Source organism: Pollachius pollachius (assembly GCF_949987615.1).
Source record: "Pollachius pollachius genome assembly, chromosome: 1".
In the NCBI taxonomy this organism is placed as follows: domain Eukaryota; kingdom Metazoa; phylum Chordata; class Actinopteri; order Gadiformes; family Gadidae; genus Pollachius; species Pollachius pollachius.
In genome coordinates this window covers 13619607-13645523 of record NC_136934.1, presented here as the reverse complement: position 1 = coordinate 13645523, position 25917 = coordinate 13619607, and the positions used below count along the sequence as shown (strand labels likewise).

General features: G+C 44.1%; 2 protein-coding genes across 8 annotated transcripts; one reads left to right on the top strand and one right to left on the bottom strand.

Annotated features, from left to right (window-relative positions):
- Positions 1–1445: 1445 nt before the first annotated feature.
- Positions 1446–21018, top strand: gpat2 (glycerol-3-phosphate acyltransferase 2, mitochondrial; the record flags this gene model as incomplete). Its single annotated transcript, XM_079749847.1, has 22 exons — positions 1446–1517; positions 2656–2760; positions 3585–3658; positions 3872–3982; positions 4407–4532; positions 5721–5820; positions 6354–6487; positions 6634–6733; positions 9301–9480; positions 10394–10492; positions 10917–10999; positions 12221–12339; positions 12915–12985; positions 13339–13502; positions 13779–13882; positions 14689–14873; positions 15868–15945; positions 16541–16663; positions 18478–18598; positions 18804–18869; positions 19100–19155; positions 20902–21018. The coding sequence occupies 22 exons, from the start codon at positions 1446–1448 to the stop codon at positions 21016–21018; spliced, it is 2388 nt and encodes a 795-aa protein (XP_079605973.1).
- Positions 21019–21393: 375 nt separating this feature from the next.
- Positions 21394–25761, bottom strand: fahd2a (fumarylacetoacetate hydrolase domain containing 2A). 7 transcript variants are annotated; one of them, XM_079739717.1, is made up of 9 exons: positions 25632–25761; positions 24859–25118; positions 24538–24754; positions 23899–23958; positions 23620–23782; positions 23306–23414; positions 23143–23230; positions 22775–22861; positions 21394–21621 (listed from the first exon to the last, which is right to left on the bottom strand). In XM_079739717.1, the coding sequence occupies exons 1-8, from the start codon at positions 25632–25634 to the stop codon at positions 22799–22801; spliced, it is 963 nt and encodes a 320-aa protein (XP_079595843.1). In that variant the 5' UTR covers positions 25635–25761; the 3' UTR covers positions 21394–21621; positions 22775–22798. The 7 variants fall into 7 exon arrangements, with proteins under 7 accessions (XP_079595843.1, XP_079595847.1, XP_079595842.1 ...); XM_079739721.1 differs by having other exon boundaries at positions 21394–22861; positions 24859–25143; XM_079739716.1 differs by having other exon boundaries at positions 21394–22861.
- Positions 25762–25917: the final 156 nt, after the last annotated feature.

The following is a 25917-nucleotide window of genomic DNA, read 5'->3' as shown; positions in this document are numbered from 1 at the left end:
ACTTATTTGTTTGTACTTAACCTTTAGTGGAACAAACCTATTTAATAGAGAGACCCGGCCAGCATGCAGCACAAAACAATATACATCAAGGTAAAAACAATCAAACACCGGGCAGGAAACATAACCTCTTACAGACGACAGAATAAGCTCCATCTCCTTCGAGTTGAACCTGATTGACTGCAAGGCAACTCTATATGTCTAGTCTCTCATAGGGCTGGGCAATAGGGGAAAAATTCAGGATCACAACAATCATGGGGAACTGCACACATGTCGATAAATATAACAATACTCTTGTGAATTCCAAATATCACTCTAAGTCTAACGAAGGTTCATTACATTGAGTTTGATAAGGATTTATTAAACTAACCTTTAACCTCTCTTGTACGTTATCACCTGATATTTTGTTAATTGGCACCATATCTTATCTAATACTTTTTGACTATATATTTGGGTATCACTATAAGTCGATACCTTAATTTCAGACAATAAACAATAATGCATAATTATTGCCCAGCCCTAGTCCCTCGCCCATTCCTACCCCTATGTCATGTGATGCATCACATAACGTTTTGATAACACATTGGATGCATGTGATACACCTGAAAGAGGCGAGACCTTGTGAGATCCGCTGGGTATTTCAGCTGCCTTAATAGCTAACCCTTAACTCTTGAGGAGACTGGGTGGATGGCGCGGATGGGTTAGATGTGTTTTGCCGTGCAGCGTGTCGCTTCAGCCCAGTGTTTCTGTAGCTGTGAAATGAGGCATGGGCGCAACACTCACCTAAGTGGTCTTGAGTCGACAACCCGGTCCCCTACTTGAATAATTAAATGTTCCCCCCGATTTACCTTGGATGGAATAACCCCTAAGGTATGCGTAACTCTATCCCTCCCCACATGCATACACACGCACGCACACACTCAAATCCAATAATCTTTTGAGACAAAGGGATTGGCAAGCTAGTGTATTAGGTAAGGTAACGTGTCTGTAGATTAACTGAATGAGTCTAAAGGGAATAGGCCGGATTTGATAATAAGAGAGAAGATGTGCGACCAAAGGGAAGAGGGTGAGAAGCTACGGTGGTGAGCAATAAGGTGCAATTGTATCTGATGTATCAGTTCATGCTACCTCCGCTTTAAAGCACCACGGCTGTCTTTTAGAGCAAACACACAAATGGTGTGTGTGTGTGTGTGTGTTTGTGTTTACTTTAATTGGGAGGGCTCAAGCCCACTCTCTGAAATTGGTGTCATAACCCTGAGTTAAAAAATACATCAACCCACACACTCACGCATTGCATACAGCTGCACTTACACGGATGGAACTGCTGTCAAACATCAGGGGTGGGTGGGGGGGGGAGATTGCTCTTTACAGTATTCTCAAGCTTCCGGTTGTTTCCGTACGTTGTAGGTAGGCTCGTGAGAGAGGGAGACCTGTGAAGGCAGCCCAGGATGGTGCTGGATGCGGACGCCCACCTCAACGATGAGGTGTTCCTTTCTCCGGCTCTTCAAAACAAACCTGCGGTAAGGCGGGGGAAAAAAATAACAAAACGACAGCCTCCTACACGGTCCTCTCTGTCCCAACGCCTACCTCCTCATTCAGCACACAGTGTTACCTTGTATCTCCCACTAGAGTATAATCAACATCACAGTGATCTATATTGTAGTCTTCTGGATGTGCGCCGGGCTCGCTACGCCTCGCCGCTTTCCTCGTCCAAAGGCACTGAAGCACTCGCCCCCCGTGCTTCCAATCACTTTACTGACTGATTCAATGGACAAAGTTGGTGTGCTTTCAGGGTAAGATGGTGGGCTACACCATGTTGCTCTGACTGTAACCATTTGTTTTAGCTAATGTCAATATACACATGTCTTTCACGAGGTGAACGACAAGAGGCTAGAGGTATGCCTTTATAGTGCCGCCAAAGGTTAAGATACAGCTCAGGCACCCAAATATGCTGAGAATTTCCCTTGATTTGATATTGCAGAAAAATATTTGCTCACAGTAACAGCCCCGGTGAATATCAATGGGCTGCTTGTGGATTGAAACGTTAATCAAGTTGAATCAATTGATTTACGTTGATGTGGATTAATGGTTAAGGCCCATTTCTCAGATAATCTGAAAATCTTTCAGTTAAACGTATGGGTGTGTGTGATCAACTTGCTCAGCTCTGAGAAAAGTTATCGATGATCAAACTCTAGCCTTGTTTTTATGGTAATGTTTGTTGAAATTGACCTTTTATTAGTCATGTATGGTCTTCCATTCATCCACTCTTGTTACGCGTTATTAATCATTCCCATTCAACTGTGAAGTAAACTGTCTCTGATGTGAGGAGATTCATGAGCCTAATTCAGACCTAGCTGTGATAATCAATCTGGCATCCAAATGCAACACCTCCATGTCAAGCATAGGTAGAGTAATATCACTTATTCAAGCCTACACACACGCACAAACAAATGCTCATAAAAAGACGGCACAGTGAGCTCACTGACGGCGCTATTTTAAATTATAGTTTTTCAGGATCATATTTACATTCGCTGTGGACTGACTTGGCAGCCGGAGAGATTCATTGCTCACTGGAGAACTTCCAACCCAGCCACTCTGTGTAGTTGCGGTGCTAACCCCTTTTTATGTCTGACAGTGTGTGTACTGTTTTCTTTCAAGGAGAGGCTGAAGGTCAAGGAGAGGCTGAAGATTGTCACTCCCTACCTGGGCAATTTAAGACCCAGCGTGGGCCAGTGCTGCCATCAGTGCACCCCAGACAGTCTGGTGAGCAAGCATGTTATGCAAAGCAGAGAGAGAGAGAGAGAGTGGGGGGGGGGGGGGTATATCTGAGCACATGCAAGCAAACAACGTTAATATGTTTACTACGTGTGTGATCGATTGACTAAATCAAAGTTGGTCGTCGTGACCCCCACCGCTGTCGTAGGAGATTGGGACGTAATGATCTTCCGTCAATCATTCCCAGCAAAAGGCTCTGCCGCTCTGTGCATCAGTCTGTGTGTTTGTGTATTCCGCATCTCCCTCCTTGCTCCGCCAAGGGTTTGTTCGAGGGGAAGAACTTCAAAAAATAGTCCTTGTTAACATTTGAGATGTGTGCAAACAGTAGCCTTTGTCTAAACCTTCAGAAAACATGCCTGCTGCACTCGGGTCATGTCATTTTACAGAAGGGTCATTCAGTCACGACGGAGGGAGAGGTGAGTAAGGTCTAAATTAAAAAAAGGGAGGATATTGATGGTTGTTTTTCTGCTCGCAATGTCCCCTCCTGAAGAGCCTCACCAGTCACATGATCCATTAAACAACAACAAGTTAAACAAGTTGGTGATAGAAGATGACCTCAGAGGCCACTGACCTGACACACAGAGTGAATACAGTAAACCCATGGGCACCTCAATAGATTACCTTGTTGTTATGACCTCCTTCAGGGGACTCTGATGTTCTCAAGAAGTTTCTTGAGAAACTTGAGAAATGTTAACGTGATATAGGGGGTTTATTTTCCACTGCGTTTGGTGTGGATTGCATCACTGCCTGAGTCAAACAGTCATGTCTGTGTGTTTGTCCTCTGCATTCATCTTCCCTGGTCGATGGCTTAGGGCAAGAAACTAGGACAGAAGACTGCCTCTCTTGGTTTCCAGAATGTCCTGGCTGTTGATGAGACACAAATCAGGTGGAGTTTAGTTTACAGAAAATTTCTACATTTTAGTTCAGCTTACTTGTATTAAAATGTGTTATTTTATTCCATTGTTACTTTTTACAACTATTGTATTTTACGATGCGATACGATTTACGAAGAACCTTAATTTCTCCTCTTGGACGATTAAAGTACCTGTTCTACACCCATCTACGTTTCCTAAAATGCCTGTGCTTTTGTAAACCAAAGGTACCGCGGATGGCTGGTCCGCAGAGTTTGCTGTCTCCTGTTTGTGTCTGGGTGCAGTGTCTTCCCGAGTCCAGCCGGAGATAGGCTCGATCGAGTCCGTCAGAGCATCAGGTACCGCAGATGGGGAAAGAGATGCCAGAGAAGAGCAAACAAGAGATAGGCAGAGGCAGAGAAAATGAAATGAAATGCGTTCCTGGCTGTCTGGAGAGTATGAGAAGGGAGAAAAGGGGAGGATGATAAGAGATGGAGACAGATATAGAAAATAAAGGCAACATCGGCTCTGCACAGGGGTGGATACACAGGGAAGAGGACGATTTTGGTCTGTCGTCAGACCCGATCTGTGTCAGTGGGTATTCAGTTAGTATCTGTTGTTCTCCTCTCCCGCGACGTAATTGAGTTTGACCTTTATGTAACCTCCTTATTTAAAGGATGTTGTTGTCTTACTGGAAGGTGGGTGTTAATGTTTGTCTATGTGCTGCACAAAGGTGGCCTTTATTCCGGGATAACCCCTCTGTCCTGTGACTCCTCGTCTCAGAGTGCAAGAGGCTCTCTGTGAGGACCACGCAGCCCCTCCAGGGCCGGGCCACCAGGGGGAGAGCAGCCGCCTATCTCCCTGCCTCTCCTCCCTCATCAACACCTGCATCTCCCCCGGCTTTCTACGGTGCTTGTGTGCTTGTGTGTGTGTGTGTGTGTTTGTGTTCATAAATGCATTCCTTACATGAATAGTCATACAATATGAGACCACTGATATTAAATACGGAGAAACCATACATCATATGATAAATACAACATATGAACAAAAGTGAAACAGAAGTGGTACAAATTAGTCGATTGGCCTATGCAGTAGACATTTAAATTATCCAAATCAGCACAGTATAATATAAGACCTAACGTAACCCTCGGGATATGCATAGGGCCAACATACTGGACCCCATGTACACTACATTAGACAGCTGTGCCCATGTCTGTTCTCCAGTTGTGTTTTCTCTGTGTAATTTCAAATTAATGTGGAATTGTTCTGGCATGTGTTCTGCGTAAGCGACAGCTAAATGTTTTTCGCTATGGCACAGTGAGAAGGGAATCAACCAGTCTTTATCAGTGCAGTGTGTAGGATTTGGTGGCATCTAGCAGTGAGGCTGCAGATTACAACCAATTGAACGCCCCCACCCCTAAGCCCTCCCCTTTCTGACCAAAAGAATGCCAATTGACTTCATCGTCTACGACAGCGTCATGTGGCCAAGTGTCAAGTGATGGGGTTCCTTCATTCGATTTACAAATTGCATTTAGATTTTAAGTTTGTAAATCTATAGTTGTTTGTCCATTCTGGGCCACTGTACATCCATGTTGAAGCAACATGGCGAGCCCCAAGGAAGGCGACCTGCTCCCTATGTAGATATAAAGGGGCCATTCTAAGATTATGAACAAAAAACACAACAATGGATTATAAACAAATTAAAAATACATCCAAACAAAAAGCCCGCTATAAGTATTGGCGTTTACCTTGTCTCCCATCTTTCCACTTCTTATCTCGTGTCAATCTCACAGTACTTCTCCCCGTAGTATTTTATTGCTATTGTGTTCCTTGATTGAAATCTCCATATTGATTTATTTATTCCGTTCTCCACTTTAATCTGTGTCATCTGTGAATCTCATTAACATCGCTCTCTGACTCTCATCCTTTTGTTTGCCGTACTCTTTCCAAACCCATCCAGGGTGTTTTACCACCATCTTAGATTAATATCATTTTTTTTAAATGACCGTGTAAAGTGTATCTCGATCCACCTCAGTGTCTATTCATGGGCCCTTTCTTATCCACCAGCCATTCAGTGACTCCTCATTTCCTGCTTAGTTTTGGGTGCTGGCTGTACCTGAAGACCCTTGGATCGGTGTTCCGCAGCATCCAGGTCAACCTCAACCATGTGGCCGCGCTCCACCGGGCGTCACAACAGGTGCACATCCAACACACACACACTTGATTGCAGCAAGTAATGCCGCCTTCCTCAGACTAATATTGTATAAATTATTAAGAGGACAGAGATAAACTGTGTCATCGGTAAAGTTGGTGGGATGATGAGTTTTATTCCTCTCCGTTTAATGAAACCGGTGTTTGTCATTAGGCATGTAATCACCAAGTACTCTCTGCTGTGGACGTGTAGAACTGAAGGGTTTCTAAAGGGCCAGAGAAGCCCCAAGATGCACCTGGCCCAGAGATTTTGGTTCTTGGGATTTTTCAGATTGATTGAGAGAGCATCTCTTTGATCATCATATCATATTATAGTCATATATAATAATCTAATATAAAAAAATGCATGTAAATCCTTACTTTGTATGATAGTATCTGGATTTTGCACCCAAAGAAGACGCAAGTATCCTAATAATATTCTGACCGACGGGGATAATTCCCACGGCAAAGGTCAGATAAACAACATCAGGCTCTTTTAACTTTTGGACCGTTTAACGTTTTTTTTCCTCCTTAACTCAGGGCTCCCCGTTGGTGTACGTGTTTATGCGTCAGAGCAGCATTGACTTTGTCCTGATTCCCCTGCTGCTTTTCACTCAAAACCTCAGAGTCCCTTACACCTTCTGTCCCCAGCAGATGAACTGCTCCTGGCTCCGGTAAAAAAAACGCCCACACAATCACTGACCACACACACAGCACCACACTACACCAAGCCACCCCACACCCACACACAGACACAGAAATCCAACAGAAGTCGAGTTCTTACCCTGCAGTCGGCTGTTCTTTCCGATCCCCCTCATAGGGCCATCCTACAGAAAGTGGGCGTGGTCTTCCTACCTCCTAATGTGCCGACTGAAGACGATGCTGAGTTGGACGATTTGTACTCTCCAGCCATGACAGCTGTGAGTAACTGAGTACAAATTCCAATGGATAATAATGATTGATTCTAACGACTCACTCCTCTCGCTCGCTCTCCTCATATCGATCCTTATCACCATCAGTATCTTCTAGATATTGTGTCGATAAATATATGCGGGGACAAAGCTTGGTTTTTCATGGTTGGTTGTTGTATTTTCTATACCATGTTCGTGTGTGATTGGCTAGCACACAGGGGAGAAGCAGTCTGTGTCTGCTTATATTCTAGTAGTTCATAGGAAAACAAGCAAACAGACGAATAAATTCACTATTACCCTGAAAACCAAAAACACCAATGATGCATTTTGACGAATCATCGAACGTGAAAGTAGACCTAATGCAATATCCAGCCTTTGATTTCCCCCAAATAAAATAATGGAAGCGTTCCAAGATGGTAGAAGTATTCTTACGGCTCGGCAGTGTGCGGGGGCAGTTGATTCCATCTCCCACATTTCATTTGTCTGTCTCATTATAACTCACTCATTTCATCATCATTGAGATCCATTTTACATAAATTATACATACCCCTCGTTAATCCTGATTCATTAGGATTTGCCTGATTCCCCTGGTAGAATGTTTCAGTACCACCCACTTCTGGTTTCCACGCTACAAGCATGCTGTCGGAAAAACACAAGACATGTGCAGTCTCATCGGTGGCAGCTCCACACACACACACACACACACACACACACACACACACACACACACACTCACATATGCTCCGAGCCTTCCCAATACCACTATTAGAATAGCATTTTCACAGGCTGCTCCTTCATCAAAATGCAACCGTATTACTCTTGTCCCTTTTCCCCAGCCTCATCTCCTGCTGACGCCCTCACCATCTCTCTCCCACAAATTACCAACCGTCAGGAGTTTTGTTATAGGCCTAGTCGTCGAGTGGCCTGGAAGGAGCAAGGGAAAAATGAGAGGGGGAAAAGTGTGTGAGAGGGAGAGGTAGATGGTGAATGGGTTCTGCCCGTCCTTCAGCTATTCATCCCATTTCGTCAACGTCTCGGTTCTGTGCTCGGCGACATCCACTCTCCTTTAATCACGGGCATCATTTTGTTCCCACGTTTCGTGCAAAGACGCAGCGCGCCTTTTGGATCCGGTGGAGAGCTCCCTCCCCGACACATCTATCCGCCAAATTAAGTGCTTTTCTTTTGGAGAAGTTACCGCATTTAATCAGATCAATGTTGTCCTATATGGCACCATAAAATAGCTCATGCTGACATTAGTATAAAAGACATAGCCACAATGGAGCACGAGCAGGTTGTTTATGTGCGAGGCCGGGACACAGGATTTCCTTACATCGACCATTTATGTGAGTTAGCATATTGGATGTGGCAGGGAAGGCAGGGTGCTGGTTGGCTGTATTTCAATGTTAATAGACCTTTATTGCTGATTGAGTGTAGGCTTGCTCAGCTGCCGTTCAATACAAATTGAATTTCCCTCCTTTCGTCCGAAGGAGTGCGCACTTGAGGCAGTAACATCTATCCTGGGGATTGTCTATCTATCCTGGGGAGTCTCAGCTCCGTTCTGCTCAGCTTGGACTTGGCCTCGCCACTTGTTTCTGAGCACTGTTGTCCCAACACCCCCCTCCCTCCCCACATAGAGCCGCTTCTATTTATGTTTGTGTTTTGTTCTCTACTGCAGTGCTGGCCTGTATTTACTGGCTTTTATTTTTCAAATGCACAAAGGCTCTTTAAGTTAATTACGTGCTCCCATACTCCCACAACTTTTTAAGCCTTTATCTTTTCCATTGTGGTCCTCCATTCCCCTCTCTCTCGCCGCACTCTCTGGGTATTCAATTCAGTTCGAGTAGCTTTATTGGCAGTGAAATAATGTGCCTGCAATGCCAAATCAGTTGGCAAATAAACAAAACAAAGAGAGGTAATCATTAAACAAATCAAAAGCACACGTACAATAGCAGCATGTAATATTCCAATTCCCAACATTTACAATGGAAAACAAACCATTCAAATGATTAGGTTTAAGTGTAAATGAACCCCCTGTTTATGCCCCAATGTGAACACTAAACCTTTTAGTAATGTTTTTGCCCTGAGGGTTCAAGGAAGGAGACAGGGGATGCTATATTATAATATGATTACATTGTTTACCTTTGTCGAAAGGTTTATTTAAGCTAGTAACGTTGTTGAGTATGAGCGTAATAACGAACAATGTTGTATATGCACTCTGTGCTGTAATACCTCAAGTGTCCAAGAAGCTGAACCTCTCTTGGACAGTTGTCAACATAAACCGCTGCTCAAACAGAGTTCTGCACCCATCATGGCTTTAGCAGACCCTCTCGGCAACAACACCAAAGAACGTTCAAAACCGATTGGCGGAGACTCGCAGAAACATGGGACGTATTTTTTGCGAATTCAACTATTATCTTAGCCACAGCGTGAAATAGCATATTTTTCTATGTTGAAGATCATAGGAAAAAAATACAAAGAGTTGAAAAAACAAAAAGGGATTTTCTTTGGCTCCACTGGGACTTTAAATATGTTCTCTCCCTGTCACTCAACCGCTCCCTCCCTCCCTCTTTCTCTAGCTTTTGCGTGAGCTGCTCTGCGACGGCCAGGCATTAAGTGTCAGCGTGTGCAGGGAGACCGGACGCGGTGGCCAGTGGCTGGCGCGCATCAGGCAGATCATCAAAGAGGGAGTGGTGCCTGATGTCAGCCTGGTCCCCGTGGGCATCTCCTACGACAGCATCCCAAACACAGGCATGCCGGTGTGTTTCAATAAAGGACACAAACATGCATACAAACACATGCATACACACACACAAACGTCCCCCACGCACGCATGAAGGCACATGAATGCGTGCACAGATGTGTAAGCAAACATGCTCACATCCATATGAACAGGCACAGAACCGACACCCATCAATACACACACACACACACAAACTACCAAATGCGTAAACATAAACAAACTCAGATGCATTTAGATGGAAACAGAAACCCATGAATGCACACACACACACACACACACCCACGCGTGCGGAAACCCAAATAAACATGCATACACATTGATGGAAAAAGACAAATGGCACACACAACACTACCCCGAACAAATGTAAACAGATCAAGCACACACACACCGAGACATGCAGCTCTTATTATTGGCTACCATCTCTATTGCTAATGTCCTATGGGTCATAAGAGAGCATTCAGAATAGCTGAATACTTAAAAATAGCCAATGAACAGTCAAGCTTGAGATGTGAGGCTTGGAGCATCTTCGTGGGGACTGTAGCAGGTAATCACGTCTGCCCTTTTGTATTAGTAAGCTGATTGTGCTCTGTGGGGGGGCTGGAGAAGAGAAGGTGTTGTTTAGTGTTTGTTCTAATACTAAAATAAGGTCCTCTTAAGGAGCCACAACCACCGGCAGGGTATTACTCACTCAGTCTCGCACACGTTAACACTGAACACAGCACACATGCTCTCTGGAGCAGGCTGTTGGGAGGTGCTACTCATTGTGTATCCTGCTCATCATGACAGTGTTGTAATTGACCTCTTACTGACACCTTTTCATTATGTTATTTCAACTTTACCCATTGATTATGTAAACTGCATGTGCTTATTAAGTCAGCGTATGTGTGTTTGCGTGTGCGTGTGTGTGTGTTCTATGCGCTACTCTACAGGTTGGCCTTGGTTCTTTATTCAGACGCCTTTGGGCTGCTCTCTGGTCCCAGCCGAGCAGTAGTTTGAGGGTTCACTTTGCCGAACCCTTCTCTCTCAAGGTACTTGGGGAAACAAGCATTGCGACCATAAGATGCATACTAATCAGGCTTTGAATGCTGATCACTCTCAGCGTTTTGAGTGTGCGTTTATTCACCACGTGTCAGGGTTAATATTTACCTGGACAGTTAAACGCCAATGTCAAACTAAACCGTCACAAAGTGTGGGATGTTAACTTGAAGTTACCGCCAGCGCTTGATAGAAGTGCCGCTGAGGAGGCTAAAGCAGTGTTACCCACGCAAAGTGGTTGTGTGTTTCTTTTAATTTCCCTGATCAGTTAAAACTGTTCACTCGCGTATTATTATAATTTTTATCATTGAACATTTTGCTGGAGCACTGATGAACTTCACTGAACAACCTTGTGTAAGTGCCTGCACGCGTTTAACCAGCATAAATGTGTCTGATTGGCTGTGTGCCCCCTCACAGGAGATGTGCGCCACAGGGAGATGCCGGGTGGATGGATGGCGCCCTCTACAGGAACTGCTTCTGCCCGCTGTTCTCTACAGCAGGTAGCCAATCAGACCTGTGTGTCTGCATATGTGCGTGCTTGCTTGTGTCTGCACCTTTCTACATGGGGGTGGGAGGGAAGCCCTGTTTTGTGTCTAATACCTGTGAAATTGAAAAGTTTTCTCTGTGTAAACTTTTGATATAAAGTTCACTCTAAAGCTTAGATCTGGCACAGCAGCGAGTTGTCTCCGAGCCTTCATCCTCTTAGACCCGCTCTAATTGCCACCAAAGATACTCTGCCAGCCAGTGGAAAAGATAACATTTTTATCATCTCTGCTCAATCTTGTTTGAAATCATATTTATTTTTGTGTGCGTATTTAAATTGTTGTGTTAGAGACGCAGGCAGCAACCATAACACAAAAGACAACGAATATAAGAGCTGTAACGGCACAGTGATGGAGTGGGACGCAAATTCTTATCAGCGTTTGAGAAATCGTTGTGGTTTTTGGAGTTATTAAAAAGCTTCCGTTCTGTTCATTTCGCATCTGCCACACTCAGATTTCCTTTTTCCTCTGGTGGTTTGACAAATTACAAAATGCACAGCCGTGGAGTGCTGCAATGCTGCAAATATTGAAACACCTACTCACATGCATCTATTAGTGTTTTTAAAGAGTACGTATACAGGTGTACACACATTTTTTGTTTGTGGTTGAAAATGACAATGTCAATCCTAATAGCATTTTATTGTTGGAGACAAATTGTCATGTTGCCATCTCTCTAATACCTTTTACACACAGACAGACACACACACACACACACACACACACACACACACACACACACACACTCATACATCTCATTCACCCACAATATTGCTTTAGTTCAATATGAGGAAGCCAACACTAGGGCTACACTATACATCACATTGTTTTACACACTGGTTGAAACTTTATCATTGCGACTTACAGCGTATGCTCCCCTTATCATGGAAAATCAATCATGGCTATTGATAATGTGTTAGTCTGAATCTATTGCAGATAATACATTTGCCATTTGCTGGACATTATTCCTCACCATGTAATTGAATCTTGGTTTGATTGAGTGTTCTTATTCAATCTATTAAAACAATCTCAATTTGATTACATGCACGACCACTACACGAAAGCATGTAATTGCATAGTTATGATTTTCCCACAATGCTTGCTTGTTGTGGGAAAGAGCTCAACGATCGTCAAATACAAAGGTTTTCCTTATCTCCCTTATTGGCCTCCCCCTTCCCCAAGGACCGAGGTGGTAGTGGGGCAAAGGAAGATGTCTTGGATCCCGCCGTCACATTACACTCCTGAACTGGTCCAGTCCGAAAGGGACCTCAGCACGGCCCTCACTCTCCACCTCATCTACTGTAGCTATAACACCATCCACCTCACCTACTGTAGCTATAACACCATCCACCTCACCTACTGTAGCTATAACACCACCCACCTCACCTACTTTAGCTATAACACCATCCACCTCACCTACTGTAGCTATAACACCATCCACCTCACCTACTGTAGCTATAACACCATCCACCTCACCTACTGTAGCTATAACACCATCCACCTCACCTACTGTAACTATAACACCATCCACCTCACCTACTGTAGCTATAACACCACCCACCCCACCTACTGTAGCTATAACACCATCCACCCCACCTACTGTAGCTATTACACCATCCACCTCACCTACTGTAGCTATAACACCATCCACCTCACCTACTGTAGCTATAACACCACCCACCTCATCTACTGGAGATGTATAACCTTCACCTTAAACCAAACATAGTTGTATGCTGCTCATATATGCTTACATATACTCATACTCAACTAGGGTCGGTCATGTGTCTCTCATTTGTATCTTTACATCCTTACATGCAACTCGCCCCTCAATGCCCCCTTGTTACACTCAATTATTTATTTTTCTCCTCGTGTTCAGCTACGACCTCTTGTACGGCTGTGATGTCCACCGGTCTGGTAGCCAGTCTTATGCTGCATAGACACCGCAAGGTATGTGTACTGTGTGTGTGTGTGTGTGTTTGCTACTGCATGTGCTTATTTTATGATATTCTGACTGCTGGGCAACATTTCCCATTGGCAATGTTAATGATTTTATTCTTTTGGTACACCCCTGGACCCCCTCCAGTAAGTCCTGGTGGTGCGTCATAGTGCCACCGGGTTTGGCTGAGTCATGCTCGCTAGGCTCTGTCTAAGCTGTGTTATTGAGGGGGGGGGGGGTTGCTGGCTAATGTTTCTCCTCCATTGCGACCATTTAGCTGCTAAAAAACAGCAAATGTTCATTTTGGGTTGGCTTTATCGTTCGCCTCATGCGTGATTATTTTGCGTTTATCTCTGCTCCCCAGGGAGTGCATGCGTCTGCTCTGTGTCGTGATGTAGCCTGGCTGACAGAGGAGCTTCTGTTCAGGAACAAAGACGTGGGCTTTGGGGGCAGCTTGCCGGAGGTGGTATGCTACGCTCTAGTGCTGCTTGGCCCTCACCTCACCATCATCTCTACCGCCTCCAGGTTGTCCCTCTGTGTGCTTTCTTTTGCTCATCTGGTTACGACCAATAAAAACACGCTATGACTGATGTGTGATGTCCAGCTGGTATGATGTATATGACATATATATATGTTTATATATATATATACTGTATATGTATGTAGTTACACATCAGTCAGTGCTGTCAATCTGTCTGTCAATCTGCTTGTTTTTTTTTGTGCAAGAACAATGTGTCACTATCACTGTGTATCTATACACTCAAAATGTCTGTCTTTCTCCTCAACACCCCGTTCTCTTATTAGGAAAGATATCTTCGTTATTCCAAGGCCTTCCATGGACGCCATCACCAGCCTTTCCATCCCCACACAGATTGTCACCCACTCCTTCATAGCGGAAGCTGTCGGGGGTGAGTTGTTTATGCCTTGGTGTCAACTTAATCTTTTAGCGTGTCGGCCAATTGTCTTTCTCTGGGGTGCCGTCATGTTCCTGGTTCTGTGGCCGTCTGGGTTCAGCTGGGGTTAGCTCCTCTATCACTGCAGAGCCCGGTGGGCTGGCTGCCTCATTGCTCATACCATGTTAAGTTTCATTTTAATTATTTCCAATTGCAGTCACAGTCATTTTGTGATGATGTCTTGTCCTATTTCCAAAACCACACGATCAAAGTTTGATCAAACTGTGTCTATGCATAATTTTTAAGCTAATTTCCGAGTCCCACAACCCCCATCTTAAACGTCATATTTATATTCCGTCTTAACGGGATTCAGAAGCCTTCTTTCAAACAAAATTTGAAGACAGCCCTAAGCAGGCAAATAATAAACCCATAAACAACGTGTCTGAAGATGAAAAGTTCTGAAATAACTGTAAATAAATTAATAATGTCAGAAGTCTCGGTCTCTCAATCGTGTTGATCGGTGTCTAGCATTGAATTCGGCAAACTGGCATATTTTGACATAATCTATCGGCCGTGCCGTGCCGTGCCGTGGACAGGGAGCTCCCCGTCGGCCTTCAAGCCCCATTGAAAGCAGGAACCCATCAGACCCGACTGTCCTTAACCAAGCGGCAGAAGCCCAGAAGGTCGTCTCTGGGTCCAGGCTGTTCTGCCGGGGAGAGATCTCTCCGGCAGAACAGCCTGCTGAGTGGCGACAGCAGGGGTCACGCACTCAGACAGTGGGCGGCCGCATGGTGTGAGCATTGTGGTGTTGTTGTGTGCAGCGTGCGCGGTGTCGGCCATGCTGAGCGATGTGGCGGCCAGCGGCGTCAGCCACCGAGTCAGGAGTGGCGGGCCGCGCAGCGAGGAGGTCAGGGGCGACATGGAGTTTGACGTGGCGCTCTGTGAGATGCAGCTGACTGAACGGAGCCTGCAGCTCTGCCATCTCTTGCCCCCGGGTTTCATTCCGGTGAGTTGGTGTTCTGATCACGTCCCGCGTGGGCCCGTCGCCACGCTAACCCGCTCACGCGCCCCCTATCAAGCGCTTGGCATCCAGTGGAGGGTTAAATGGAGCAGAACAACCCCTCCTCATAGTGTGTTTAGGTTGGTGGGTGGGTTGGGGTGCGTGTGTGTGGATTTGTGTTGCTATGCGGTGCATCTGTTTGTGTGTGTGGGTGTGAGTGTCTGTGCTGGAGTGCGTGGATTTGTGTGTGTGTGGGAATGTGGTGTGAGTGTTTGTGTGTGTGTGTGTGTGTGTGTGTTGTTTCAACCCACATCCAGTATCTCCTGATCCTTCCCATAAAGACTACCTCCTTTTCTCTGAGCTCACCAAGCTCTAATAATCACTGACCTGTCTCTTTTAACAGCCTCTCTCTCTCTCTCTCTCTCTCTCTCTCTCTCTCTCTCTCTCTCTCTCTCTCTCTCTCTCTCTCTCTCTCTCTCTCTCTATTTCTCACCAAATAACATCTGTCTTCCCTCTAGTTCCCCACTGGCTGGCCTCTCCCTCTCTGATCTTAACAACATCTCTGGAAAACACTTGATGTTGTCCATCAGCTGATTGTCCCGTCTCCCCCGCACTAACTAGATATGTGAGGTGTTGAAACTAGCCTTATAACATTACGGCTCTTTCCCCGCCGAGGCGAGAAAGAGCTGAGTGATGGGATGGGGCTCATCCAATCTCCTTACTGTCTCTCCTCTCTCCTTGCTACTCCCACCTATCTTCATCCTTATCACTGTTCATCCCATATTCTCACTGTCGCCCACCTCTCTGCTCTGTCTGTCTCCTTGCCACTCTCTTGCTTTCTTCCCATGATTTTCCCACCTACTCTTCCTCCATATCAATGTCTTTCTCTTTACAACTCTCTCTCTCTCTCTCTCTCTCTCTCTCTCTCTCTCTCTCTCTCTCTCTCTCTCTCTCTCTCTCTCTCTCTCATATTAACGCTCTACCTTTCTCTACCCGCCAGCCCTGCCAGTCATCCCATAGTTTTGCCCTGGAGACGGTGGACAGTCTGGTGCGCTGTGGTCTCCTCGTCATGGAGGAGGTAAGCCGCTACGCTAGGGCTCACAAAGACCTCTAATCATCCGCCTCTTTGTCACCCACCCCTTCTATGTGCTATTCCAAGGGAATCACGTTGTAATTAGCACTTATTTTGGTAAAATCCTGTCGTTATCACCACTGCCTTTAATGAGACATAGGTCCCTTTGTAATCAGTACCCACATTATCCCTTGCACGCCTCGTTGACACATGTGGAGTCATATGACCCTTATAGCCCCTCAAAGCAGCAATTTCTACCATGTTATTCAGCGCCGGAACTGCTTACAATCAAACCCTTTCAGTCGAACGGTGGAAGGGTGTATCCTTCCTAGTTGTTAATTGTTTTCCCCTTGAATTCCCCTTGGGGATGAAGAAAGTACCTATCCAACTATCTTGGTAAGCTTAGCTAACCCCTTTTGCGATTTATAACCTATCCAGGACAACGGCTACCATTGGCCCAAGTTTTTAAAAGCACAATTGTACTGTAACATATGGAATACTTGCAATTAGGGACAAGAATAGTAGAAGGTGATTGAACATGCTCTGGTATATTAACATCAGTAGTAATCTGGCTCTTTTGTACTCTTCTGGTTCTGTTTAGATAACAAGGGACAACCCCATGTGTGACAGCTGGAAGATGCAAGTAGGTCTGTCCTGGCCCACCACGAATGATCCGTACCACAGCGACTCTGACTGTGAGACGCCTGACGCCAGGTCTTACAAGGTAACCGCTAGTCACTCAACAACGTCTTTCACTTTTCAGGAGTTTTTTTACTCGCTGTGCTTGACGGCCTTCATTGATAATGGGTTGAGCAAATAAACTTGCCTTGGCCTGGGCTGAGGTCAGATGTAGGTTTAGCTTTTGTCAATGCATAACTTATTCTGTGGTTTGAGCGCATACTTCCTGCCTCACCCCTTATATTTCCTTAGCTGAGCCAGTGTTGTTCTCACGTTTCCTGTCTTCTCCCATAGCTAAGCCAGTGTTGTTCTCACGTCTCCTGTCTTCTCCCATAGCTGAGCCAGTCTTATTCTCATTCAGTACGTTTAGATGACACTCAAAGTCTAATTATATTCTTAGTCCGACTATGAGTGGATTATTAAGATGCATGTATACACCTTAGTCGGACTTAAGTCAAATCGAATCGAGTTACTCAATCGAATTAAGACCCCTACATTATTCTATTGTTTGCCGGATTAAGCGTGCATGTATACGGTAAATCAGATTGGAATTGGATTATGCGTTCTGTGCATACTCGATATTTGTCCCGGAGGGCGTGAGCCAGAAGTATAAGGAGACGATAGTCGTGTTGTTGTTGCCTTGGGAAAACGAGATACGGCGATTTATTTAAAAAGGTGGCGAAGAAGATGGAGGAAGCCGGTGTCGTGCCAATGTAGTTACCCCCTATAAGATCATCCACATGCATTCAATACACACTACGCTTCTGTTACGAGAGTAGCGTATGTGTGCCTGCGAGAATGGCAGTGTGTCTGTGAGTGACTTCAGCGAGTGAATGGATGAGCGAGGAGAGCGAGCGGTTGCGTGTGTCAGTTTAGTGAATGAACGAGTCCGGTTGTGTCTGTGCAAACGTGTACTGTTAAGTCAGTGGAACTACGAATAAAGTACCCAGCCTGTCAATAATCGGTGGCCGCTTCATTCCGACCTATAAGCAGACCAACTGCCGGTCAAGGTGAAGGGTGTTACCCCCGAGAGAACATCGGCCCTGGAGGGAACGTCTCTCCTGTGCTCATCGACTACGGTCTGGGAGCCGACAGCAGGAAAGGTGTAACACCAAGGCTGAATTAAAAGTACATAATCTTTCTAAATGTTGGTCTTCAACAAGGTTGTAAAGTAGTAACTTCAGGCACATCTGTCAAAATAAATGTTTTCTTTACAATCTTTATTCATTCATTGCGCCGTGGCCAAACTGACGGGGATATTCTCTGATATTATGAATCTTAAAGACTACGTCGGGTTCTCCGACTCTCTGGTACTTCAGCAACAAGTAAAGACTCGTGGTGGGGGTTATCTCGGCCATGGGGGAGAAGGAATTGGGGAGAAGGAATTGGGGGAAAGGAACTTTGGCTTTGACTCTCTGAAGTCCAGATTGAAATGCGACATGGAGGAGAAAGGGATTGTTGCCGTATGCGGACTCCCGGAGGTGCTGCTCTGCCGCCGCCGGAGGAGTCCGCATATGACCGAGAGGTCGGAATAATGGAGCGTCTGAGAAATTACATGGACCCGAAGTGGACTGACAGCTGTCTACTGAAAACATCTTTCTCTAATGCTGCGGCCGCCTGAGTTTGTTGTTGCTAGTGACGTAAGGAGACCGGTGGCTCTATTACCACTAGTTGAAATGGGCACAGCGCACCCTATCGTAGCGCGATATGAAATGCTTCGGCCAATGAATCGATTTTCTCACCGCCATGTGTACTCGGACAATTGCAGTTGTCCGATTGCGGAGCATAATTGAGCTATGGCTTTAATCAGATTAAGCTGTGCATGTAAACGTACTGACTGTCTCTTGTCTTCTCCCATAGCTGAACCAGCCGTCTCAGTTTCCAGAGATGCTCTTCTTCCTCTGCAGTATGCTAGCTGGCCACCTAAGGGCGCTCTGTTGGGCCACTGAAGGGGTCCAATACCTGACCACACCTATGCCAGGTACGTCTGCTGGTGCGCACATGCGACACCCCTATTAATATATTCACTGAGTGGTTTGTAGACGAGCCATCAAGCTGTGTGATGTCATGCAATCTCAAAACACAAAATGCGAAAATCCTAATTCAGTTGCTTCTCACAGCGTTCCATTGATTTTGCCGTCTAATATCAGTCAATTATCAATTGTCTTTGTTCTTTCGCCCTGCAGTGGCTCAATGTGAAGCTGTGATACACTTGCATCTGTGCAGCAGGGCTAATCAGGACAAACAATATGGTGAGCAGAACCCCATGCCTCATAAAACCTTCTTTTACACACACACACACACACACATATGTTAATGCAGTAATTGCTGAGCTTAACGAGCCCTTTAAAAGCTCTCTTTTAATAGCTCTAGAAGCCTTATAAACGCTGTCATTAAAGGCCATCCTGGACTCTTCATGGCTTCCTGTTTGTTTTGTTAGGAATGTTGGATTGATAAACAGTGCCTCTTGTTCTTGACGCAGAGAGCTGCACTGAGGAGGCGGCACGCATAGCAGTACGAACCTTAACAGACCTCGGGGTGAGTAACCCTGCGTGTGTGCTTCAGGAATCCCTAAAGATGCGATTGCTTTGCAGAGTGGGGAGTGTTGAAGTCTGTGTGGCTCCAGATACCTCCTGCTAAGATGTATTTGTGATCAAGTGCTTGTATCAGATATCTCTGATCAACATCTTCAAGCTCAATCTGAAATACAAGCCAATCTTAATAAAGTTAGCGGGTGGAAAAAAAAGTACTCGGTACGGTACTCATACTCATTGGTCACGATGTAATATTACACATCATCAACGTCAGATTTTGTTTCAGAAACCACTATAATTATTTAATATGAATGGCGTTGTGTGGTTTGTCTCGCCGTGGTGTATCCCACTCCACATTCTCAGAACCGTAGCATTTGAGGCCAGGTGTGAGGAGCTGAAGGAATTTCCTTGGCTATCTTTTATGCACTCAGAATACTAAAAAGAGTAATGGGATTTTATCAAATCAGACACACACTCCTGGCAGCTAATAATTTCAGAGTGAGTGAATAAATGAATAAGTAAATGGTGGAACATATTTTGGACAGGCCGCGGTTGGCTCTTTATCCGTCCTCATCAGTTAGCTGTCAGAACCCGTCTCACTGCATCTCAGTTGGCTCCCGTCAAGGCTGCAGTGCCAGATCTTGCATGAAACACCCCATAATAAGCCACATTTACTGCTGTACACAGTAAGGGTCAGAACCCTTAATATGAAGGTACTCACAGTTGCTTTGTTTTTTTTAACCATCATTCCGTGCCAGAATATAAGGCTACCCACAACCCACAGTGTTTAAAGTGGATACAAAAAGTTGTTTTATCATGCTTTTATCAAGATGACCGTGGGACAACAACGAGCTGCTTCTCATTCGTGTTGTCATCCAAGTGATTACCTGACCCTATTTTGTCTAATGTTTATTTTAAATAGATCAGAACACTGCCAAAAGTGTCTGTCAATACGTAAATAATTGACTTTTCTTTACCAAGAGTGCATTGGGTTGAATACAAGATCTGGTCCTGAATATATTGAACCTTGAGGAAAGTCATCAGGTGTTGTTGCATAAGATGATTTACAGTAACGCTGGATGGCGGATAAGACGCAAATGTTGCATACTTAAAAAGGGGGGGGGCTCCCCTTAGAATCGAAGAAGCTTGGGTGGGCTGCGTTCTTCGAAGATTTGGAAATAGTGATTGAATTAATTAGATCAAAGATTCCACTAATGATCTAGATTGAAACAACTGACCTGCTATTTCTGGCTCTCTGGTTCCTTGTTTTTTGTTTCTATTGCACGTTACTATTTATTTGTCCTTGTACAAAGACTCCTACTAAAGGGACAGGCTCAGAAGCTCCACTATCAGAATGAATTCCCTTTTAGATAAACCTAAGATATATACTTATAATATAATACCTCAAAGTCTCTCTTTCCTCTTGAACCATTTTTCAAGTCATTTCCCAAGCAGAGAAGATAACGTTGGTACAAGAGGTCAAATAATCTTCCTCTTTTGTGCCTCTGCCTTCCATCCCGACTCTACTTCTAAACTGCTTAGTCAGAGCGCATTTCGCTTTCCTTGCACGTTTCATTTCTGACCATACTTCCTCATCTCCACGTGAAGGAAAACGTCTGGTGCAGACATCGATTAAAAACCCTGACCTTGTATTCATGGGCATCAGGCAGTATGTTAATCAGGTTTCCTACTATAAGGTGAACCGGTCAGGGCAGCCCCATTGTGATGCAGGTCTGGTGTGTCTCCTCAGGTGCTGGTGGAGGAGCCGCTGGGTAACGGGACCGCCCTCGCTGTCAGTCCCCTCTTCCTGCTGCCAGACAACACACAGAAGCTGCAACGCTTTATCTCCCAGTACATCTACAGCTGAGGGCCCAGCACCAACCATAAGGCTGGGCGTTAGGACTCCCCCCATCGTCCCCACAAGCAGAGGGGCCTGTTTTATACAGTTGAAGGGCCGTTGATTTTGAAAGGTTGGCCATTGAGTTTTGTTCAGCTTCAGTAATAGTATTTTTTTTATGCTGGATGACATGGAGATGAGAAGATGAGGTTTCATTAACATTGATCTATAATTTGTAAAAAAAAAAATTAAAAAAAGTTAAGGTTGACATTAAGTTTTTTGGTAACTTATATTTTATGTTTCAATTTTTGTTGTATGTGTTTTTGATGTGATATACTTGTATTTAGTAAACGCTGCTTAACGTACAACATTGTTTATTTAGGCCTTTGAAGAGCTTGTGTTCTATTTATTTGTTTAGTTGCATTTCTCAGAATTTGTCAGCATTAAATTCTTATCACATAAACACATTTATTTTTAATATTCATTCATAGTTTGTGTTGCGTGTCCGCTATACAGTAACTGAACTTTGAACAATCTTTACAGCAGTGTTGTTTAGCAGTCTGAACAGCTCCCTATCTGACCCAAGTCTTGGATGTGCTGAGTTGGTCCTCTGGAGACTTATTTGCCTCGACCCTGTGGTTGAGAGGGAGAAATCAATATTGGGGGGTCAAGACGGATTTCTCTATAAGCATTAAATATGTGGGGATTCACAGCATTGACAGTGGGGTGGGTTGTGTTTGTTGCTAGCTTTCCTACCCGGTCTCCCCAACACATCAACCAGAATAATCATTTATTTATCTCTGTATAACTATAAAGAAACACCAGAGCCATCTAGTGGTTGTGCTAGTGAATTGCATATACAACATTGTAGTCCAACTTAATATATCGTTTTCATTTAGACAATTGATAATAATCAAAAAATGGGGAATGAGGAATTCAGTATGGAGCTTTAGCCCAACTAACTTCTTTCACATTATTAAATACTGTAAATATTAACTTTCCAACACATGGAGCAAGATTAAAATAATATCTGTTGAACCATATATATCAGGATTTTGTTTATCAAACTTTAGAGAGGGGAACTTCAATAAAATATAATAATTATACATTACAATGTATTTTATACCCATAAACCTTTGATATTAACTTAACTCAATTTAATGTGATCCAAAAAAAAGCATAACGTGAATTTAAGTATTTCGATTTTTTTTGCAATGTGAATGGATTTGTCATCCCTTCACATTGCATCTAATAACATGATGACCATCCCGAACTTGATGAAATATGGTCAACGGGTCTGTATTATTTGCGTGGGTGGCTCTGGTAAATAGCTATTCAAGAGGTGTAGGCTGGAAGTGGAAAAGGGTGACAAAAGGAACACGTTTTCACTCCCATGGTGAGTCATATAATTGTATCCTTCAAATAGATTCATTCTTGTCCTGTCACAAAAAATATGACTGAATTGTCATAAAGCAACCATCCATGAAGCCCCTTCAGATGAATCCAACACCAATGATAGTTGAAAGATGACTGGAGTCAAATTATGATTCAGGTGCCTTATGTGAAAACAAAAGTTTGAATGTGCAGTAATTGGTTACAAAATACATTTTAACCTGTCATAAAATATCACAAATTTTATAAACTATTAGGTCATCACTAGCTAATAATATGTTGTGCAAATGTTCTATATCTAGAGACAGCTTCCTTCTAATCAACTGAAACATGATATGTCTGTTTGGGTTTGCATTGTCAAGAAACTTGCGGTATCGAGAACAGTTGAAGGGACCTCCTTGCTGTTGACATCTTGTCGTTAAAGCACCTTGTTGACTATAGACCCTATCTGGTCTATCTGACACTCCACCACATCTCCTTTCTGGAAAACAAAAGGGAAAACACCTGCTCAAAACACTCTTAAGACCATACAGAATGCCCATACACCGCGTCTTGTGGTTTTTAATGTTACTTAGTGTTATGGGCACCAAATCTGATTACAATAGGTCAATGCAGGTAAAAGGGCAGGTGTTATGATTAATTCCAATAGAAGACTATTCAAAATCCACCCTCACTACCAACATCCCCCCTGGTGGTAAAATGGGTTCTGGATTAAGATTTGAGGGGCAAATAAAATCGACAATGACTTGTTTTGACTGTTACCTTGAGATAAACGGCTGGTTTTCTGAAAACTCCAACGCCTGGTGGCGTTCCCGTCAGGAACACGTCTCCTGGAGTTAAAGTCACAAACCTAAAAAGCGACAAACTACATCAGATGCCCGAGGAGGTACCAAACATGAGCCAAACCACAATGTTAGAGTCTTACTGAGAGACCCATGCTATTATTTGTTCTGTCTTGAAGATCATCTGGTCAGTGTTACTGCTCTGGACTTCGTCTCCGTTGACAAGACAGCGAATGCCGAGGTTGTGTGGATCTAGAAGCAGGATAACATGCACTTAACATTTAGTCCATTAGCAGCCGGTTGATGCTTCGGACAATCTCAGCATGAGATCAATGTTGGGAGTTACAAAAGAAAAAAAAAAGATGGATAGACGAGAATGGCAATTAGATTTTTTAGAAGTTAGCAATATATATTGTTCTCCCTCACTCCCTTCATACTGGGTATAACAGGCGCTCACCCTTCACTGCATTGGTAGTTACTAAGGCAGGGCCAAGAGGACAGAAGGTGTCAAATGTTTTCCCAAGCAACCACTGCTTTCCGTTGCGTTTCATCTGCCAATCCCGTGCACTGACATCATTGGCCACAGTGAACCCTGCTACATATGACAGAGCATCTTCCTCCTGCCAAGAAAAAAAGATAGAGTGGATCATTTCTGAGTATGGGGTTTTTCATCACTAGGCTAAAATGAAAGGTTACATGAAAAATCAACCACCATGTGTGGGTGGCAATCAGTCACCTTGATGTGTTTTCCACTGCGTCCAATCACAAAGGCCAACTCCACCTCCCAGTCCACCTCCTGAAAGACCAAATGAACAGGCAACAAATGATTATTTTTTACCCTGTTGGCTTATTTGCTCTCAATTGAAGAAACCAGTTTTGGAGGTTGTGATGATGATGTCCCCCACTAGCACTCGTCAAACCCTGAAGGAGCCATACACATCCCTCCACCGTCTTTAGTGTTGAGTGTCACCCTCATATCCTGTTTTAATGGAAGTGAGTAATATCACAAAAGCAACAATATTCTTTGAGTCGGTTTTCAAGATGTGACAAGAGTTGTTGAGATAAAGTCCACAAAGGTGCTCATTCTAAGCTTGTTTTAGGAATAATGTATATAATGTCAACATTTCAATGTGAAATGCCAGTGCAATGCAACAGTACAATGCATACACTCGGTTGCCCAAAACATCCAAAGAAACAAAATATATTTAATTATTTTACCTAAAATGCATTATAATCTTAGTTGTCTCCTAATTGCTCCTTGTTTCATGTTCCTGCTTGACTCTTCCCCGGTTGTTAATATTAACACCACCAAATGTACTCTTTTGTACTACTTAAGTAAGTCGGTAGGAAGACTGTTTTCTGAGAACAGTTTCACCTGGCTCTCGGAAGGCAGGATGATGTCATCATATGGGCCCGTAATCACATTGGGAAACTTGTTGAAGATGATTGGCTCACTAGGGATGGGTGCGTTTTGTTCCAGGCAATGATCCCGGTAGTTCATGCCCACACAAACCACCTTCTCTGGGGCAAGAATGGGAGAAAGCAGCTTGATGTCTGACCTATTCAACACGCATTGACCAGATGACAAGGCTCTGGGAAGACAGATGAAGAACAAAATGTAATGTAGCTAATAAGTCTGTAACACCGCCAACAACGACAATAAAACATGTTGTTGCTTGTGGTGATTTTGCATTACCTCTGGGCACACTCTATTCCCTTGTCACCAAGCTCCAGTAGCCCTCTCATCGTAGTAGGCATAGAGGGGTCAAAGGTCTTGAGGTCAACGACACCGAGTCCCTCAGCCTGTTCGACTCCCACTCTTATCGCACCTTCATCGCAGTGGCGATGAAACTGCACCAGTCGCATGGCTGCCCCACACAGGCCTCTGGCTGGGTTTCTCACTAGAGTAGAATAGAAAGTCCTCGAGAGACGGAACGAGTGGAGAGCAACTCTCATCTATTGATGAAAAAAGGTGACATTACTGTCAGAAGAGTTAGGGAATAGTAAAAAAAAAATAATAATAAAAAAAGCAGAAATGCAAAGGAGGGATGCAAAATACAAAGACAATCAGACAATATTAAACTCTTATCAGACTCCCACTTAATGAGTCTGCTAAATAATAGCATCGTTAGTTCAGGTACATGGACACAAGTTGCATGGTTTAACAGTTCTCTACTTACACGCTTGGAGGCAACTAGTTGGAACGTGCACAAATAGTTATCTTTGTATAATTACGTACAACTCAAGATAACCATGACACTGCTGCCGAGTCAGAGGACAATGATCGAGTTAATAGCTTGGACTGGACTTTAGACTCGGTAACTCACGTTTTCTGTAATGCAAACTGTGCAGCTCGTCCTCTGCCTTCACTGACAAATAGGTAAACTCACTTCCGGGTTTGTGTTTCTAGGCTATTATTCCTGTCAATATGGAGACCATTAAACAATGTACAGACTCGCGCCCACGTACCATGATGCTAGTTAATGTGGTTTTAAAAAACGATGTTCAAAGCATGACAAAAAGTATTCCTTGTTATGTTTTGGAAGTTATCTTTAAAACAAAAAACTACAGCTCCCGCCTGCCCAGGCAGAAAATCGCGTGGACAGCAGAGAGGGGGAGGAGAGGACGCGCTTTCTGCTCGACGCTCAATTCCGGGTTAAATAATTGTAGTCCTGTCATCCATAAACAATAATGTTAAAACCGGTACAAACTAGTGCGCATTCAATATTTAGGTATTTATTGTGAACTGAAAAAA

Bases quoted from the DNA above. Each gene is read 5' to 3' on its own strand.
- fahd2a (XM_079739716.1), bottom strand. The intron at 24,755-24,858 runs GTAATGCAAAAT...CTGTCTTCCCAG, and splicing joins GGAATAGAGTGTGCCCAGAG to AGCCTTGTCATCTGGTCAAT. The intron at 23,959-24,537 runs GTGAAACTGTTC...TTGGTCTTTCAG, and splicing joins TCCTGCCTTCCGAGAGCCAG to GAGGTGGACTGGGAGGTGGA.